Consider the following 18,417-nt stretch of genomic DNA (forward strand, 5'->3'; position numbering starts at 1 on the left):
GAGCCTGCGCTCATCAGCTGTTTTTTGGGGGAAGGGGGTGTTGTTCATCGTCCTCCCCCCTTTTTCCCCTCCCCTTCTCCGTTTTCTGCCCATTGACTTTTGACAACCTCGAGGGGAGCGGGGGGCGTCGGATCTCCGCATCGCGGTGGTGGTTCCCCCCTTTTTTTCCTGCCCCCACCCCACCCTTCCAGCCGTCCCCCCCTTTTTTTTGGAAGATGTTACTCTCCAAGTTCGGATCCCTCGCTCACCTCTGCAACCCAACCAGCATGGACCACTTGCCCGTCAAGATCCTCCAACCAGGTAAACAACCCGTGACATTTGCTTCTCTATTTTCCCCGGGGAGGGGGGGTCGGTTTTATTTTTATTTTTTCCCTGCGCGGGAAGAGAGAGAGAGAGATGTATGTGCTCTGTAAGCCTTCTGCGTCGCTGGGGCTGCGGCAGCTTTTCTAACCAGGATCTCGGCAGTGGGGCTAGATTTTCTGCTATTTTGCGGGTATAGAAACCCACCCGATTCCGGATAACCCAGTTCTCGCGGTTGGGTTTTATGTGGTTTCTATTTCACCCCACCCCACGTCGGGGGATTGGGTTGGGGGCATCCTTTACCTATCAACATGGCTGGGAGTTGGTGGCGTTTGGGGAGAATTCCTCCCGAGGATGGCAGAGGCAAAGGACACGTGAAAACCCCTTCCCCACGTCAAACGGGCTTGTTTGCAACTGGCTTTCCTCCCTGCTGGAGTTTGTGGTTTGGGTGATTTCCACTTGCGACCTTTCCGTGGGTGGCTCTTGTTTTGAGGACGGTTTCGGTGTGTGTGTGTGTGTGTGTGTGTGTGTGTTTTCTCCCTGGAGTGAGATGGCTCCCCTTCTCCCTAAGGTGCCCTCGGCGATACACCCAGACGTCGCCCCCTTTCTAACCCCCCTTCTTGTTTCCTTCCCGCCTCTTAGTGAAAGTGGAGAAGGAGCCTTTCGATAAGATCTATCAAGTGGGCTCCGTCTTGGGCAGCGGGGGATTTGGCACCGTCTATGCCGGGAACCGCATCTCCGATGGCTTGCCGGTAAGACGAGACTCCCGACCACGAGGCTTTTGTTGCTGCTTCCACCCCCGCAGCCCCCCCTCCCACCGTGCGTGGCTGGAAATCCCAGCCACGGCCCCCACAGAGCGAGGCGGTGTCCCCGTGCCACCTGACTGCCCCCCTAACCCCCTCTTTTTCTCCTCGCCCCCAGGTTGCCGTCAAACACGTCGTGAGGGAGAGGGTGACAGAATGGGGCACGATTGTAAGTATCCCGAATCGCAAAAAAAACCTTGTGCTATCCCTTGCTCTGCCTCTGCCCCCCCAACTGCATTTATCATGGAGGGCTAGCTATTGTTTTGTGGGGGTCCCCTTTCCCCGCCCTCCAGGCTGCTGCCGCCGCCACCATCTCTCCGGCCTCTGTTATTGTTTACGTTTTTTTTCCGGGGAGGGGGGAGATTTGGCGGGGTTTCTCCTCCTCCTCCTCCCGCCCTCCCCTTTTGACTGCGGCAGGAGAGAGAGCAGTCTTTGGGCTTCCCCTTCGCTCCAGCCTCCCTGCTCTGCTGGAGTTTCCATTTGCAGGAAGCCCCGCGATTGGTTTTTTCAGATGGCCAAGAAAGGGGGGGTTTCCCTTCCTTCCCCGCCTCCCCTTCTTGATATTCCGAAAGCTTCATCATGTCTTCCTTTTTTCCCCCCTCTCTCTCTCTCTCTTCCCTCCTCCTGCCGCTGCTTTCAGGGTGGAGTTATGGTACCCTTAGAGATCGTTCTGCTCAAGAAAGTGGGGTCCGGGTTCCGTGGGGTCATCAAGCTACTGGACTGGTACGAGCGGCCCGACGGCTACTTGATCATCATGGAGCGGCCCGAATTGGTGAAGGACCTCTTTGACTTCATCACCGAGAAGGGAGCTCTGGACGAGGAGGCGGCCAGGGGCTTTTTCCGACAGGTCCTGGAGGCCGTTCGCCATTGCTACAGCTGCGGCGTGGTCCACAGAGACATCAAGGATGAGAACCTCTTGGTGGATCTGAGGACAGGGGAGCTAAAGCTGATCGATTTCGGCTCCGGAGCCCTCCTCAAGGACACCGTCTACACGGATTTCGATGGTAGGCTCCCCCTCCCACCCAGAACCTCTCAATCTCTCTCATTCCTCTCTCTCCCCCTCCTCTCTCTTAGTCACATTTTTGCCACCTACCACCAACGAGATATTTCTGCTGTAGCAGCCAGTAACAGATCTGGCAATTAAATCCTTCGCACCAGAGGCGGCTTGTGGGGGGGGCGGCGAGTTGCGTAGGAAGAGAAGCGATTCCAGGCTGTGACGCAGCACTTTATATATAATTATATTTTTCCCTCTCCTGCCTTCGGAAGGATAAAAAAGGCATTTTCCTAGAGGGCGGCGTGTTTACGGTTGACTCAGGCGTTGCCTCTGCCAACCTTTCCATCTGTGACCCTCTTGGGTTTATATCCCCCCCCCTTCCAAACCCACCCACCCTTCCCCATTCCTCTTTCCCAGACGATGCTTTAGAAAAACCCTGCATTGCAGATTGAGGAGGAGAGAGGGAGTTCTCCCTCCCTTCTTTCAAGTTAAAAGGAGACTTGGCTTCTCAAACTTACTGTTTCTGTTTTTCCCTTATGGGTGGGGAAAGGGGTTTTGTTTTTCCCCCTCCTCCCTGGGGCGAAAGGGAGAGAGATATCAATGGGGGCTCCTTCCCTGCCCGCCTCTTTCTCTAGTCAGCTGCAGCATTTAGCATCTGTTTGTTGTGAAACTGGAGCCTCCTGGCCATGTGACCTTCATCATCACGAACTGAGGTGTTTTTTTTTTTATTTGGTATCCAAGTAACAGCTCAGTGCAGAGGGAGGGCAGTTGCTAGCAACCTCTTAAGCAGAGAGGCAGATTTCTCTGCTGCTTTAAAAAAAAAAGAGAGAATTATCCTCATTGATTTATTTTCACAAGGAAAGTGGCCGGTTTGAACGGGCTTTCGGAACCCATCAAAGCTGATTAGCTATATATAGCAAGCGAGACCCGAGTTTCACCTTTTTTTCTCTCTGTTTCCCTTCCCTCCCCTTTCTCTCCTCTCCCTTTGTCCTTTGTGTCTATTTTTGGTGCGGTGCTGCAGACGCCACGTGCTCTGGGAAAGCGAGCTTTATGTTAGTAAACAGTCAGCTGATGGAGATCTGCGCTATCCGCTGTGAGGGAATAGAACCACCTCGGGGGCCAGATTAAAATGTGACCTAATACTAGGCATGATATAAGCTCTAGAATTTTCCAGCCTACGTGTGGCGTGCGTGGTGTGGATTTTTAAAAACAAAAACAGGGCTCGTTTTTTAAAAAATATACGCACATGCACCCAGGTTGTTTCACGATCTCGACGGAAAGTTCAGCCAACGTAAAACAAATCTCGCCGTCTTTTCTCGCAGGGACACGAGTATACAGCCCTCCGGAATGGATCCGGTACCACCGGTACCATGGGAGATCCGCCACTGTGTGGTCTTTGGGCGTCCTCCTATACGATATGGTCTGTGGCGACATCCCCTTCGAGCAAGACGAAGAAATCTTGAGGGGGAGGCTATACTTCAGGAGAAGAATTTCGCCTGGTAAGTGAAGTGTCGGAGGAACGCCCCCCCCCCGCCCGGCAGTCGAAATCACAAAATTATCTCCCAATACGTTTTTAATTTTACCGGCAAACCGTTTTAACTAGCCAATTTTATCACTAGCCAAAACAGACGTTGACCATTGATCACGTTGTCAACCGAGATTAAATCGATATTGTTTTGATCTGTTATCATGGGGCCCCTAAAAGGCATGGAGGGGGGGCCCTCTCCCATAGGCCATAGCGAATTCTTGGCCTTTTTGTAATCTGAAAACAACCACATGGGACCTTAACCCCTTTCTCCTCCTCATTCGCCTTCCTTTTTTGCATTTCAGAATGTCAACAGCTGATCAAATGGTGCCTTTCGCTGAGGCCTTCGGACCGGCCGACCCTCGACCAGATCTTTGACCACCCCTGGATGCACAAGTCGGACGTCGCCAAGTCAGAGGATTGCGACATCCGGCTACGGACCATTGACACGGATGTTTCCAGCACAAGTTCGAGCAACGAGAGCCTGTGAAATTGCCGAGGACCTTGCGGCGGGAGGGGCGGAGCCACGAGAGGGGCGGGGCGGGAGGGGAGGAGACCAGAGTGCTGCTACTGCTGCTGCCATATGTAGGAGGGGCTGGGGGGGGGAATTGCATTCATTATCCTGTAGTCTGAATCTTTGTCGGAGGGACTTGATTTTTTTATTTCCCCCCCTTTTTGCCGGTTTCTGCTTTGGAACGAGAAATTTCCTTTGGAAACGCTGTTGTTTGGGAATTTGTGGGGCCAGTACTTAGTCAAAGGCTGCCCCCTTTTAATTTTTTTTCCTTAAGGCAAAAGCAGTGACCTCTTTAAAATAACACGGTGAAAACCTTTTTGCTCTCATAGAGCCTGGACTAGATTTTATTTGCTTTTTTGAGTGCCTTTTTGAAAGCTGCTTCAGTGGGACTTTCTTTTTTGAGCTGTGTATGTCCAAAGAGGACCCCGCGCATGATAGGATCCTGTTCCCTCGAGCCCCGCTGCAAAAGGTGCTTGCGGAGAGCAACTTCTATGATGCCCTGGGAAAACATGTTCAGTGATTGAATGAAGTAGTCCCGTCCTCTGGCGATGGAATACTTGAACACAGACATTTCACTCCTTCCTGGTCCCCTGTCCCCGTCCCCCCCGCGCCCCACGCTTTTCCCCATTCCCCTGACTCCCCCCTCCCTCCAAGACGACCTCTGCTGCTCCCCACTCTGTTTCCAATAGGCTGCACATGTTCTCAGCTGTTTTATCAGGAACACTCACTCAAAACTTCATTTCATCATCTCTTCCACTGGGCACACAAACACACACAAAAAGGCCCCTTCTCAACCCCCTCCAACCTGCAAGTCTTAAAAAAAAATAATGTATGTATGGGCATGTTAAATGCACAATCAATGCAATATTCAAGGACTTTGTGTGTGTGTGTTTTTTTTCCCATACCTGTATAATGTGTTTCTGTAAATTTTTGTTCCTCCTCCCTCCTCCCCATGTATTATACGGTTTTATTTATTGTCTGGAGTTTAGAAGACCTCTCACAGTCTCAATCTGTGACTATATTTATTTTAGCTAATTTATTTGTGTAGAATTATTCCAGCACTGTGCTTTTTATCTCTCTTGCTCCTGTGACAGGAGTGGTTGGTCCACAACTAGTTTTTTGCATTCCTCTCTTGTCTCTTTCTCCATTTTTTGTTTGTTTTTTTTGTTTCAAGAAGAAGAAGAAGAAGAATTAAAAAGTCTGACCATACCTGTTTTTTTGTTTTTTTTTCATTTCGGGTTGGAAGATGGAAAATTGTACAAAGTCTAATTTAAGGGAACTAGAGTGACTTTAAAAGTTAGTCAGTATGCCTTTTTGTCTGGTATTATTTACATACCAGAACTGTAAAGTAATGCTGTTTGGAAGGGTTTTAAATTATTGACATTATACAGTCTTTGTGCATTGGCTCTGGAAGGAAGCGTGGCAGAGTCGTAAACCTTAATTTATTTTAATAGCTGTGTGTTCTGTGATCTGGTTGCATTTATGCAACTTGGATATGAATTTTCTCTCTCTCTCTCTTCTGTTTAACAGTGTGAAATGTATGGAGATCATATTTTTTTATACAGGTATTTCAATTAAACTTTTTTGTAGATAACCCGTGTGGCTTCTTCCTTTTGAACTCAGCTGTTCAGATACCGGTGGTTCTCGGTACAATACTTGTAAAGAGACTGCAAGGGAACCTTTGCCCCTCCATATCCTAGAATAATAGAATAGCAGAATTAGAAGGGAGCACGAGGATTACCTAGGAATCTTGCCCAATGTCCCTGAGATGGAGTCTCATGCTCTACCAACTGAGCTATCTACGGTCCCTGCTGAACTACAACTCCCATCAGCCTTAGCAAACAGGGCCAAGAGCCTGGGGTGTTGGGAGCTGTAGTTTAACAACATCTGGAGGGCCAGAAAAGTTTGCCACATCTCTTAGAGGGTGATGGGAACTGGGCTACAGGCCACCTCACAAATGGCCGCAAGCAAATAGCTTGGCCTGATGTTACTGTTTCACAATGGCTGCCGCCAGCACTGCAGGCCAGATTACTCTATCCTCGCATGATTTCAAGCAACGGCATGAGATCCTCGTGTGCCTTTGCCTTCACAAGTGATGTCACCTGAAATCAATACACACTCACTGGGCTGCGCATAAATACTTCTCCAACGCAACAGGTTGCCATACTTCTCCCTAGTGGGAAGCCCCTTGGGGCAGCTTGGTAGCCCATGGTCCTAACCATGGCCAATTGGTTAAATCCCATAAGTTGTTCCCACGCTTGATCCTACAGAGAATCTAGCTTTACACAGAGTCAAGACAGCTGGTGGTATTTGCCCCACCTCGCTCCCACAAAGGAAAAGCAGGGGTCTTAAAAACTTCCCACACAAACAGCGAGAGAATGGGTCTGTTAGTACTTTTTGCAAACGCAGATGCTTTTTTAGGGGGGATGCCCTCAAAAATGCACAGAGGAAGAGTTCCTGGACACTGGCTTGTGAGGATCACACAGGGTCCCCGGACGTTGGACGGTCTATTGATCCCTGTGCCACCACTGTGATTGCTTCCCCGCTGCCACCAACCCGTTTCTCTCGGGTACACACAGAGTCCAGACAGTTGTTAACATTAAACCAACCAAACAAGTTTATTTTAGAAGCATTAATAAGTTTATGGTTTCAGATAATTTTTCTTGTCAGTTTCTTCTTGTTTAGTCGTTTAGTCGTGTCCGACTCTTCGTGACCCCATGGACCGGAGCACGCCAGGCACTTCTGTCTTCCACTGCCTCCCGCAGTTTGGTCAAACTCATGCTGGTAGCTTCGAGAACACTATCCAACCATCTTGTCCTCTGTCATCCCCTTCTCCTTGTGTTCTCCATCTTTCCCAACATCAGGGTCTTTTCCAGGGAGTCTCGTCTTCTCATGAGGTGGCCAAAGTATTGGAGTCTCAGCTTCAGTATCTGTCCTTCCAGTGAGCACTCAGGGCTGATTTCCTTAAGAATGGATAGGTTTGTTCTTCTTGCAGTCCATGGGACTCTCAAGAGTCTCCTCCAGCACCATAATTCAAAAGCATCAATTCTTCGGCGATCAGCCTTCTTTATGGTCCAGCTCTCACTTCCATACATCACTACTGGGAAAACCATAGCTTTTACTATACGGACCTTTACCGGCCTATACCTTCCTAATAACTTCTAACTGATTATTCCAACTGTCTATCTGACTCCTCTTAACAGATTCTCTCACTCTCTCACATCAAACTATCCCAACCCACAGACTTACCCCCCCCCTCTCTCTTCTCTAACACCTGACTGACTTCTTCACAACTCTAACTCCAACTCTTCCCCTTGGGCTCCCACTTGCCAATCACTTCACACTCATTTAACCCTTTCCTTGTTACCCAGCATGATGTCACCTAGGAGGGGAAACGCCACATGGCCCCTCAAGGGTTGGTAGGTTTCATCCAAAGTCGAACCTCTGGGGTACCAGCTCTGAAGAGACCTGTCTTGGCACTGTGTCTGGAGGTTTCAAGTCGCCCAGTAATTTCGGTCGATGCGTTGAAATTGGCGGACATGACACACATGGGGTTGTCAATTTCAGAGGGGCTACTCCAGTTTGTAGGCTGCAAACGCTTATAAACGCTTTCCCTTTTTCAAACAACCACCTTGCACGACAGGGAGAAGTCTCCTTAAAACCCTTCCTTGCCACGCAAGCTTTCCATATGCAAAGTTTATTTATCTATCTGGGCGGAGAGACAGGACAGGTAGCATGTGCCTTTCCAGTACATTTGCAGTGCCCCTGAAGAGATGCTCATATTGGTGGTGGCACTGTGGGTTAAACTACAGAGCCTAGGACTTGCTGATCAGAAGGTCAGCGGTTCGAATCCCTGCGATGGGGTGAGCTCCCTTTGCTCGGTCCCTGCTCCTGCCAACCTAGCAGTTTGAAAGCACGTCAAAGTGCAAGTAGATAAATAGGTACCACTCCAGCGGGAAGGTAAACGGCGTTTCTGTGCGCTGCTCTGGTTCACCAGAAGCGGCTTAGTCATGCTGGCCACATGACCCGGAAGTTGTACGCCGCCTCCCTTGGCCAATAAAGCGTGACGAGCGCCGCAACCTGAGTCGGTCACGACTGGACCTAATGGTCAGGGGTCCCCTTTATCTTTACTTTTAAGCACTTAAAAGTCTTGGAAACTCTTCAATGCCCTCATAGAATAGCCCTCAGTTGGAATTATTAGTGCTAATCCAGCAGAACTGTTGATACCTTTATGAGGCTTTGAAACACTGGAGTTCTTTCTTTTATTTCTTACAAAACTAAATGGCCCGACAAGTTTTGTATTGCTGATTTACAGGGAAAGGAGGGCTTTATTTTGACAGAGCAAATCCTGTCTCGATGGCCTTAGCAGCCCTGCCCCAATTCAAATCCTGAAATAATCCCTTCTCCTGTTTGCTCTTGGAAGGGAAAGTTGTCATCTTCCAGCTCAATTTATGGACACACTGTATGCCAACCATCGAAACACACTGGATGCCAACCATTTCAAGCTTTCAAAAATTGCTGAATATCAGGAACTAACTTAAATGGGCATCTACTCTCTCTTTTTTAGTTTTCTGTATGCAGTTTCCCCCTGTCAGCTAAAGGTATGAGAATGAAGATGTCAAAAACACACGAAAGCTCATACCAATAACAAACTTAGTTGGTCTCTAAGGTGCTACTGGAAGGATTTTTTTTATTTTGCTTCGACTACGGCAGACCAACACGGCTACCTACCTATAACAAAAACCACTCCTGTAATGTAGCTGGTAAGGAAAGGTGTGGTAGATGAGGGAGATAAGCAGAAATCCCCTCCAAGCAGTTTCACTGTGGAGGTTGATCTTCCCTCCTAGTTGTGCTCAGTGGAAAGCCAACGTCATTATATATGTGCATCAAGCTTTTCTAGGTCAGTGTTAAATTACATGGCGGCTAAGTTGGCACACACAAATCTACCTCGAAGCGTGTACTGTAACAGCCGCATCTCTCCCACTTTCAAACCTTGAGCATCCCTTCTCAACCCAGACTTCTCCAATTTCCAAATGTTAAGTTGGAAAGGATGGGGACATCTTGTGAATGCATCACCAGCTGCCCATGGAAAAGAGGGACGCAGGTTGCGCTGGGGTCTAAACCACTGAGGCTCTTGGGCTTGCCGATCAGAAGGACGGCGGTTCGAATCCCCACGACGGGGTGAGCTCCCATTGCTCACTCCCACTTCCTGCCAACCTAGCAGTTCGAAAGCACACCAGTGCAAGTAGATAAATAGGTACCGCTCTAGCGGGAAGGTAAACGGTGTTTCCATGTGCTCTGACTTCTGTCACGGTGTCCTGTTGTCCCAGAAGTGGTTTAGTCAGGCTCCCTCTGCCTGAAAGCGAGATGAGCTCTGCATCCCATAGTCACCTTTGACTGGACTTAACCGTCCAGGGGCCCTTTAACTTTTTATTTATTTTTTGCCCACGGAAACTGAGATGCAGGTGATCAAGCAGTGAAGATTGCTTCCCCGGTGTTTAAAGCTTGCTGCAACACGGGACAGCATCCTGCACTTCATCAGAGGGGGGGAACCTGGATAAGGGGGCACAATGCAGGCTGTGTGGCATACACAGTTGTGTCCACCTTCAAAAGGGAACCACCCTGGATCTCAGGAGGAAAGACAAGTGGGGTGCCTTCCACACCCCGGCATTTTGTGTTGGTACTGACCTTTAAAGGCCTCAACGGCCTCAGCTCAGTATATCTGAAGGAGCGTTTCCACTCCCATTGTTCAGCCTGGACACTGAGGTCCAGCTCTGAGGGCCTTCTGGCAGTTCCTTCACTGCAAGAAGTGAGGTTAGAGGGAACCAGGCTGAGGGCCTTCTTGGTAGTGGCACCTTCCCTGTGGAATGCCCTCCCATCAGATATCAAAGAAATAAACAACTATCTGACTTTTAGAAGGCATCTGAAGGCAGCCCTGTTTAGGGAAGTTTTTAATGTTTGGTGTTTTATCGTGTTTTTAATATTCTGTTGGGAGCTGCCCAGAGTGGCTGGGGAAACCTAGCCAGATGGGTGGGGTATAAATAACAAATTATTATTATTATTATTAGGACTATTGTGCCAGTTAAAGAAGCTATGTGCCTGATGGGATTTAGCAGGTGAAACCTCTTACTGGCAAATCCTATTCCAGTCTCTCTTTCCCCCAACATTTGTTCGGTTTTTGCTGAGCAACCTGCTCCAGCACCTTCCACAGCATCCTGGCACTTAGCAATTTAGCAGCTTAGGCTTATATCATTTCAGCATCACCTGCTAAACTGCTTCAAAAGGCACCAGAGCCGGTTCAGGGAAAGAAACAGCAACCCGAACAGAAAAGCTCTGCCATCCAACCAATTTTGCAAGGACCTCACAGCCCCCTGTGCTGTTCCTATTGAAATGTGGGTTTTACATTGGAATCACTCCCACCTATGTCGATTTTGCTTTGGCTTTTCACACTTGTCTAATCTGTCCAAGGACTGTTGGCTTCGACAGTTGCCACCAGACGGTTTAACAGCTTCGATATAGTCAATTTCAGTCTTTAGGATCAGAGAATTGCAGAATTGGAACAGACCCTGAGGATCAACTCCCCGCAACGCAGCTGTCTCATACAGGGTTCGAACCTGCAACCTTGGCGTTGTCCGCACCACGCTCTAACCGACTGAGCTATTCACTGGGACAAACTTTTGCTTCCACTACGAAAAGCTGTCAAACACAGGGTTTTGTCGTCCCCGTCTCCCCTTGCAACAAATACATCTCCAAAGCCATGTCTCTTCATTCTTCTTCTTCCTAGTGCGTTTAAATAATAATAATGTTTACTTCGACAAAATAATGCCGTAACGAAGCAACTAAACTGCCTTCCACATGGTAGTTTAGCGCCCTCTGTTGGTCCAACCGAAGCACATTGTCTTTGGATGCCACGGTTGTTTAGCAGACACCTGTAGACAGGTGTCTTTAAGAATGGAAAAAGCAGCGCAGGCCGGCTTCTGAAATGTTCCACCAGGTAGGAAAGGATTCCATTATGAATAAATGATAGACAACAATGCTGCAATTTTCTTTTTAAACATCTCCTAGGGCACAGCGGAAACTGAGTAGACGACATCTATTTACCTGCGACGCTTCTGTCCAGAGTTCAAAAACAAAGAGCCTGTCTGCCTTTCCACAATCAGTACATCATGTTTGCAAAAAGGGATTTGACGAATGAGTTAGCTTCGTAGCAGACGTTCCGGCTACGGTAATGTGTGCGGTCACCCACAGACATTCGTCACCCTGGAATATTTGACCTAGAAACCTTGTGGTGAGCACATGTTTCAGTGCGTCTGAATTCAACAGGAGTTCAGAGTTGCCTCCCTGCTTACGTCTTCGGCTTAAGTTGAATGAGATATGCTTCACTTGAGCTGCACGGTGCTCAGTATTATTCTGATCAGCTGGGTAACAATACCATCACAACCAGTAAGGGAAATATTTCCGGGTTCCTGGAAGCAGCTCGGGATTCCCCCCGCCCTTTTTTTTAGAAAACAAAAGCAAATGTGTTTTATTTGAGTTATATTTATTACCCAGCCTTAGGAGCAGGGAGAGGAGAAACAAAAGAAGGTAATGTTCCTGTATTTTAATAGTGTAGAAGAGGGAATTTTGGATGCAACTGAGAAAAATTCTACCATACAGTGGTACCTTGGTTCTCAAACTTAATCCGTTCAGGAAGTCTGTTCCAAATCAAAAGCGTTCCAAAACCAAGGCGTGTTTTCCCATAGAATGTAATGCAAAACGGATTAATCCATTCCAGACTTTTAAAAACAACCCCTAAAACAGAGACCATTGATCCATAAAATGAAAGCAGTAATCAATGTACTATACTATAAAATAAATAAGATGTAGATGATAAAAATTAAAATTAGTATTATTTCCTTACCTGCACTGATGGTAGTCATTGTTTGGATGGGGGGCTTTTATCCATTTCTGCAGTCACACAATCAATCAAACAATCAGTAGCTGAACTGGGTTCCACACAGTCACAAAAACAAATTAACTGAAAAAGCTTCAAAAACAAAAAAGCAAAATAAATAGCAAAAACAAAAGCACCAAACTTAATCTGTTCTGGAAGTCCGTTTGACTTCAGAAATAAAAAACCAAGGGGCAGTTTCTGTTTGGTGCAGGCGCCCCGGAAACAATAGCCGACAGCTGCATCGGACGTTCGGCTTCTGAAAAACGTTCAAAAACCGGAACACTTACTTCCGGGTTTGGGGCATTTGAGAACCAAGGCATTTGAGTACCAAGGCGTTTGAGAACCAAGGTACCACTGTACTCCTTTGTATTTGGATTAGGGATGGCCACTTTTTAGTGATACTGAAAATGATAAGTTTGCTGGCATATAGCAAAGCTTCAGTTACACAGTCCTAGGCTTGTCAACTTAGAAGTATGTCCCACTGAGTTCAGTAGAGATTGCTTTCAGGTGGGATGGCCAAATCAGTCAATTTTTCATTTTTCCAGTGAGTTCTCCATATTTCCACGTCAGTTTTCCATTTTTTTTTTTTTTGGGGGGGGGAATCCTCAAGGAAATGTGTCAAACATTTTAGTGTGCATTTCTCCCAATCTACACATTTCCGATGCAATTATCAAAATGCACATTATCGTAAAGCAACTCCCCTGAAGTTGCATTTTTGTGCTTTCCTTTCACTAATATGTGAATATTAATATGCACGCTTTATCCTCGTATCTGTGTTTTTGCACCTATTGCTTGGCCGGAGACCAGTACGGCCAAATTCAGAGAAATACAAATTTCAGTTGTATCGGGAAGTGCAAATGGCAAGCTCGCATTTCAGTGCAAGCCGAAACAAATTTCTTCCCCATCTCTGCTTTCTTTTTTTTAATGTCATTATAGATTTAACTTCACACATACACATACATACTATATATATATATATATATATATTCTTAAATTAGTTTAACTTAGAATGTTAATTTGACCTTCTAATTCAACTTAGATATCAGCTTGTTTGGTGTTACCTCTTAACCTATTTGTTAGTTGAGCCATTTCCACATAGTCTAATAATTTATTTTGCCATTCTGTTAGCATTGGTATCTTTCCCCCTTTCCAATTAGATGCTATTGATAAACGGGCAGCAGCTGTTGCATATAAAAATATTTCTCTTATATTTTTCGGAATGTCTCTACCTAAGATTCCTAACAGAAAAGGTTTTGGTTTCTTTAAAAATGTTAATTTGAACTCTTTTTTTCATCTTATCGTAAACAATATTCCAAATATTCCAAAAATCTCTGCTTTCAGGGGACGGCATGGAGCAGCTGACACCATCCAGGTACCCCCCAGTGGTTTTGGATAACAACTTTTATCAGCCCCAGCCAGTTGTTTTGGAACTACAGTTCCTAAGGTTCTTGGTCCTCTCTAGCTGTCTCGGACTACAACTCCCATCAACCCCAGTCAGCAGAGCTGGGTTGGCTGATGAAAGTTGTAGTCCAAACCAGTGAACTCGAACCTCAGATAGCTCAGTGTGAGACCCTTAATCTTGTGGGTTCAAGCGCCACATTGGGCAAAAGATTCCTGCAAAGCAGGGGATAGGAACAGATGATCCTTGTGGTCTATTCCAACCCTATATAATTCTATGATTTTATTATTCAAGTTTGTGAAAGTTATCATACAGGATGATTGCATTAATATCTGCACAGGTTGCAGAGAAGTTTGAGAAGGCCACAGAGAGCAGCTTTGTGGACTGCGCCCAGCAATAGTGCCATAAAATGACGGCTTAGTTTCAAAATTTCCCACCGTCTCCAAAGCTTCGAGGCTACATAATCCCAGATCAATGCTGGCAATTGATAGCGGATTCCTAAATTCCTGTCAAACTAGACACATCATCCATAAATCCTTATTCAGCACTTGTCTGCATTAAAATTACCCCGATCAAATAAAATTAATTGATTTTCCAATGGATCTAGTTAAATCAGGGCAAACTGATGGCACCTCTTAATTTAACCAAGTCTCAGATCAATGAGCTCCCCCCCCCTTTTTTTTTTTTTTTTTTTTTTGCTCCTGTGCCTTTTTTGCATGCCAATTATAGAACAAGTTAAAGGCACACTTGAGGGGCTGTCTCTATCAGGAGAAGGGAGAAAGTTTGCATGTTACGAATGCCAAGTCCAAATGAAAGGCAAGCTTGCTAATAGGGAGCTTTTTTATTTGAAACTCTTCCGTGATAAAGATCAAGGTGCTGGCAGCAGTTTGTGAGACAGAGGACATTCCCAGCCCTTCTTTCAGATGCCAGGAAATGAACCTGGGACATTCTGCATTTTTTTCAAAGTTGTTGGAATAATTATTATTATTATTATTATTATTATTATTATTATTATTATTATTATTTATTGTTTATACCCTACCCATCTGACTGGGCTTCCCCAGCCACTCTGGGCAGCTTACAGCACATAAAAAATTCTAAAAACATTAGATGTTAAAAAATTCCCAATACAGGACTGCCTTCAGATGTCTTCTAAAAGTCTGGTAGTTGTTGATTTCCTTGACATCTGATGGGAGGGCATTCCACAGGGTAGGCACCACTACTACCAAGAAGCCTCTCTGCCTGGTTCCCTGTAACTTCACTTCCTGAAGTGAGGGAACCACCAGAAGGCCATCGGCACTGGACCTCAGTGTCCGGGCTGAATGATGTGGGTGGAGACACTCCTTCAAGTATACTGGGCCGAGGCTGTTTAGGGCTTTAAAGGTCAGCACCAACACTTTAAATTGTGCTCGGAAACGTACTGGGAGCCAATGTAGGTCTTTCAGGACTGGTGTTATATGATCTCGGCAGCCACTCCCAGTCACCAGTCTAGCTGCCACATTCTGGATTACTTGTAGTTTCCAGGTCACCTTCAAAGGTGGCCCCACATAGAGCGCATTGCAGTAATCCAAGCAAGAGATAACCAGAGCATGCACCACTCTGGCATGACAGTCTGCGGGCAGGTAGGTTCTCAGCCTGCATACCAGATGGAGCTGGTGGACAGCTGCCCTGGCATCCATCTGTCTTGGGAGTTAACTGAATGCACCTCCGGAGGTGAAGCCAAACCACTGGAGAGTCACAGCGCCTGCTGTGGCTGTAGAAACCAGTAACTCCCTTGGGCACAAGCTTAGGAAGACCAAAGGAAAGAAGAGCAATACATTTGGCACTAACTTGACTGTAGGAGTTATAGGAAGTTAGCTTGCCCACCTGATGCTCCCACCACCAAGCTTCCTGTCCTTCTCCATCTCAGCAACCAGCATTAGGAAGCCAGGTGAGCAATGGCTGCTACGAACTATGTAGCACTGTAGAAAGTAAATGGGAGCAGGCCATGGGAGTTCTGTCCTCTGCCAACCAGGATGCAAGTAGACCTGAAGCACAATCACTGCTATTAGCCTCTCTTTGAAAGCCTTGTATTTTCTGAACACAGACAATAAGCATCCCCCAAGGAGCTTCCAATGTCCTCCTTCCAAGTCTAGCAATACCAGTCCAACAGAAGCTTAGAAAGCGCCCCTACTTTCATAAAATTGCACTCCTCAGTTGTTGTTGTTTTTTAAAAAAATAACACTTCCAGTCATATCCACAAATTTCACAACTTTGTCCCTGAATGTTCTTCATTTTCTCACACTCAAATCTTTGGAGAGGGTGGGGGACGGGGGGAGAAATCAGAGTGATAAAACTAATAACCAGGTCTAGTTGTGCATCTTGGAGATATGTAAAGGTTAAAGTAAAGGGACCCCTGACCATTAGGTCCAGTCGCGGATGACTCTGGGGTTGCAGCACTCATCTCGCTTTACTGGCTGAGGGAGCTGGCGTACAGCTTCCGGGTCATGTGGCCAGCATGACTAAGCCGCTTCTGGCGAACCAGGGCAGCACATGGAAAGGCCGTTTACCTTCCCGCTGAACCTATTTATCTACTTGTACTTTGTGCTTTCGAATTGCTAGGTTGGCAGGAGCTGGGCCCGAGCAACTGGAGCTCACCCCGTTGCGGGGATTCGAACCGCCAACCTTCTGATCAGCAAGCCCTAGGCTCTGTGGTTTAACCTACAGCGCCACCCATGTCCCATTGGAGATAAGTAGTGTCTCCAATTAAGAATGTGACCCCTTCCACTTCCCTTAGCAGATGTATCTATTACCGTATTTTTCGCTCTATAACACGCACCTGACCATAACACGCACATCGTTTTTAGAGGAGGAAAACAAGGGAAAAAACATTCTGAATGAAACAGTGGATGTATCATTTTTGTGCTTCATGCTGTGGCCACAGACATGTGATCTGATGGTGAATTTGGGGTGACCCAATGCAAAAATCCTGAGAATCCCTGTGGATCCATGCTTTGTAACCACGTTTTTGCACCATTGCAGCCCCAGGCAACAGTGGGTGCGTGATTTTGGGGGGGCAGGCTGTAGCCATGGACATGCTATGTGCTCTGATGGTGAATTTGGGCTGACCCAATGCAAAGATCCTGAGGATCCATGTGGATCCATGTTTTGTAACCACGTTTTTGCACCATTGCAGCCCCAGGCAACAGTGGGTGTGTGATTTTTGGGGGGCAGGCTGTAGCCATGGACATGCTATGTGCTCTGATGGTGAATTTGGGCTGACCCAATGCAAAGATCCTGAGGATCCATGTGGATCCATGTTTTGTAACCACATTTTTGCACCATTGCAGCCCCAGGCAACAGTGGGTGCGTGGTTTTGGGGGGGCAGGCTGTAACCATGGACATGCTATGTGATCTGATGGTGAATTTGGGATGACTGAATGCAAAGATCCTGAGGATCCATGTAGATCCATGCTTTTTAACCACATTTTTGCACCATTGCAGCCCCAGGCAACAGTGGGTGCGTGGTTTTTGGGGGGCAGGCTGTAACCATGGACATGCTATGTGATCTGATGGTGAATTTGGGATGACTGAATGCAAAGATCCTGAGGATCCATGTAGATCCATGCTTTTTAACCACGTTTTTGCACCATTGCAGCCCCAGGCAACAGTGGGTGCGTGATTTTGGGGGGGGGGGCAGGCTGTAGCCATGGACATGCTATGTGATCTGATGGTGAATTTGGGCTGACCCAATGCAAAGATCCTGAGGATCCATGTGGATCCATGCTTTTTAACCACATTTTTGCACCATTGCAGCCCCAGGCAACAGTGGGTGCGTGATTTTGGGGGGGGGGGCAGGCTGTAGCCATGGACATGCTATGTGATCTGATGGTGAATTTGGGCTGACCCAATGCAAAGATCCTGAGGATCCATGTGGATCCATGATTTTTAACCACATTTTAAGTGGGAAGGGAAGGAAAAACACAGAAGGGACAAGGAGCAGGAGAGGGGTGTGCAGAGAAGCAGCTGGCTAAGAATGCAGGAGAGGGGTAGGGAGGAAAGGAAGGCAAAAGTTTTCCCTCACCTACCCACCCAAGTCAGCCAGCGCTCTCGCTCGCTCTCTCTCTCTCTCTCTCTCTCTCTCTCTCTCTCCCTCCTGCATGTTTTCAGCTTTCCCCTCTGCTTGCCTGGAGGGGAGGGGCTTTCCCTGCTCTTTGTTCCGTTTGAGCAAACACAGCAAGGAAACAGAGATGGGTGGGCAGTAAGACCCTGAGGCAGAATGCCGGAAAGCAGCCGCTTCCTCTTTTCATGTTTCCCTTCTAGGAGACACGCGGTTTGAATTTTGCCTGCTTTTTTTGGCCTCCCCTTGCACTATTTGGCTCCAGGGACCACACATTCGCTCAATAACACGCACAGACATTTCTCCTTCCTTTTTAGGAGAAAAAATCTGCGTGTTATAGAAGGAAAAATATGGTAAGTTGGAGATGTGTAGCTTCCTTGCTGAACAAGGTAATATGCACTCTTTTTTGTGACAAAGTAATACTAATAAATAAATAAGAATAAAAATGTGCACCCCACCTCCGAGACCATTCCATTGTAACTATCCAACCTCCCAAAATTTCAAAACCTCTTGCAATGGTTTGACCCCTTTCCGTTTTAACAGTACAAATTCTACAAACACCCTCTTTATCTCCTCAAAACCATTTTTTCTGCATATTCGCCATCTTACCTTAATGTCACATGTTAATTTATCATTAATAGCTATATCCCACACCTCTTTATACCATTCTTCCATTTTATATTCTGCTGGACCCTTCTGCTTCCTGGCTATAATAATTCGTGCAGCTGTGAATAAATTTGTGATCAAGTCATTCATGGCCTGCAAACCTTCCAGCCCACCATAAATTGATAATAATGCTACCTCTGGACTTTTGGTCAGCTTTTACCCAGTGATTTCTGTTATCTCCTTA

General features: G+C 46.8%; 1 protein-coding gene across 1 annotated transcript; it reads left to right on the plus strand.

Annotated features, from left to right (window-relative positions):
* The first annotated feature begins 25 nt into the window (after positions 1–25).
* PIM3 (Pim-3 proto-oncogene, serine/threonine kinase) lies at positions 26–5,730 on the plus strand. Its single transcript, XM_079994335.1, has 6 exons — positions 26–300; positions 943–1,052; positions 1,222–1,272; positions 1,744–2,107; positions 3,420–3,596; positions 3,928–5,730. The coding sequence occupies exons 1-6, from the start codon at positions 216–218 to the stop codon at positions 4,110–4,112; spliced, it is 972 nt and encodes a 323-aa protein (XP_079850461.1). The 5' UTR covers positions 26–215; the 3' UTR covers positions 4,113–5,730.
* Positions 5,731–18,417: the final 12,687 nt, after the last annotated feature.

Source organism: Podarcis cretensis (assembly GCF_951804945.1).
Source record: "Podarcis cretensis genome assembly, chromosome: 10".
NCBI lineage: Eukaryota > Metazoa > Chordata > Lepidosauria > Squamata > Lacertidae > Podarcis > Podarcis cretensis.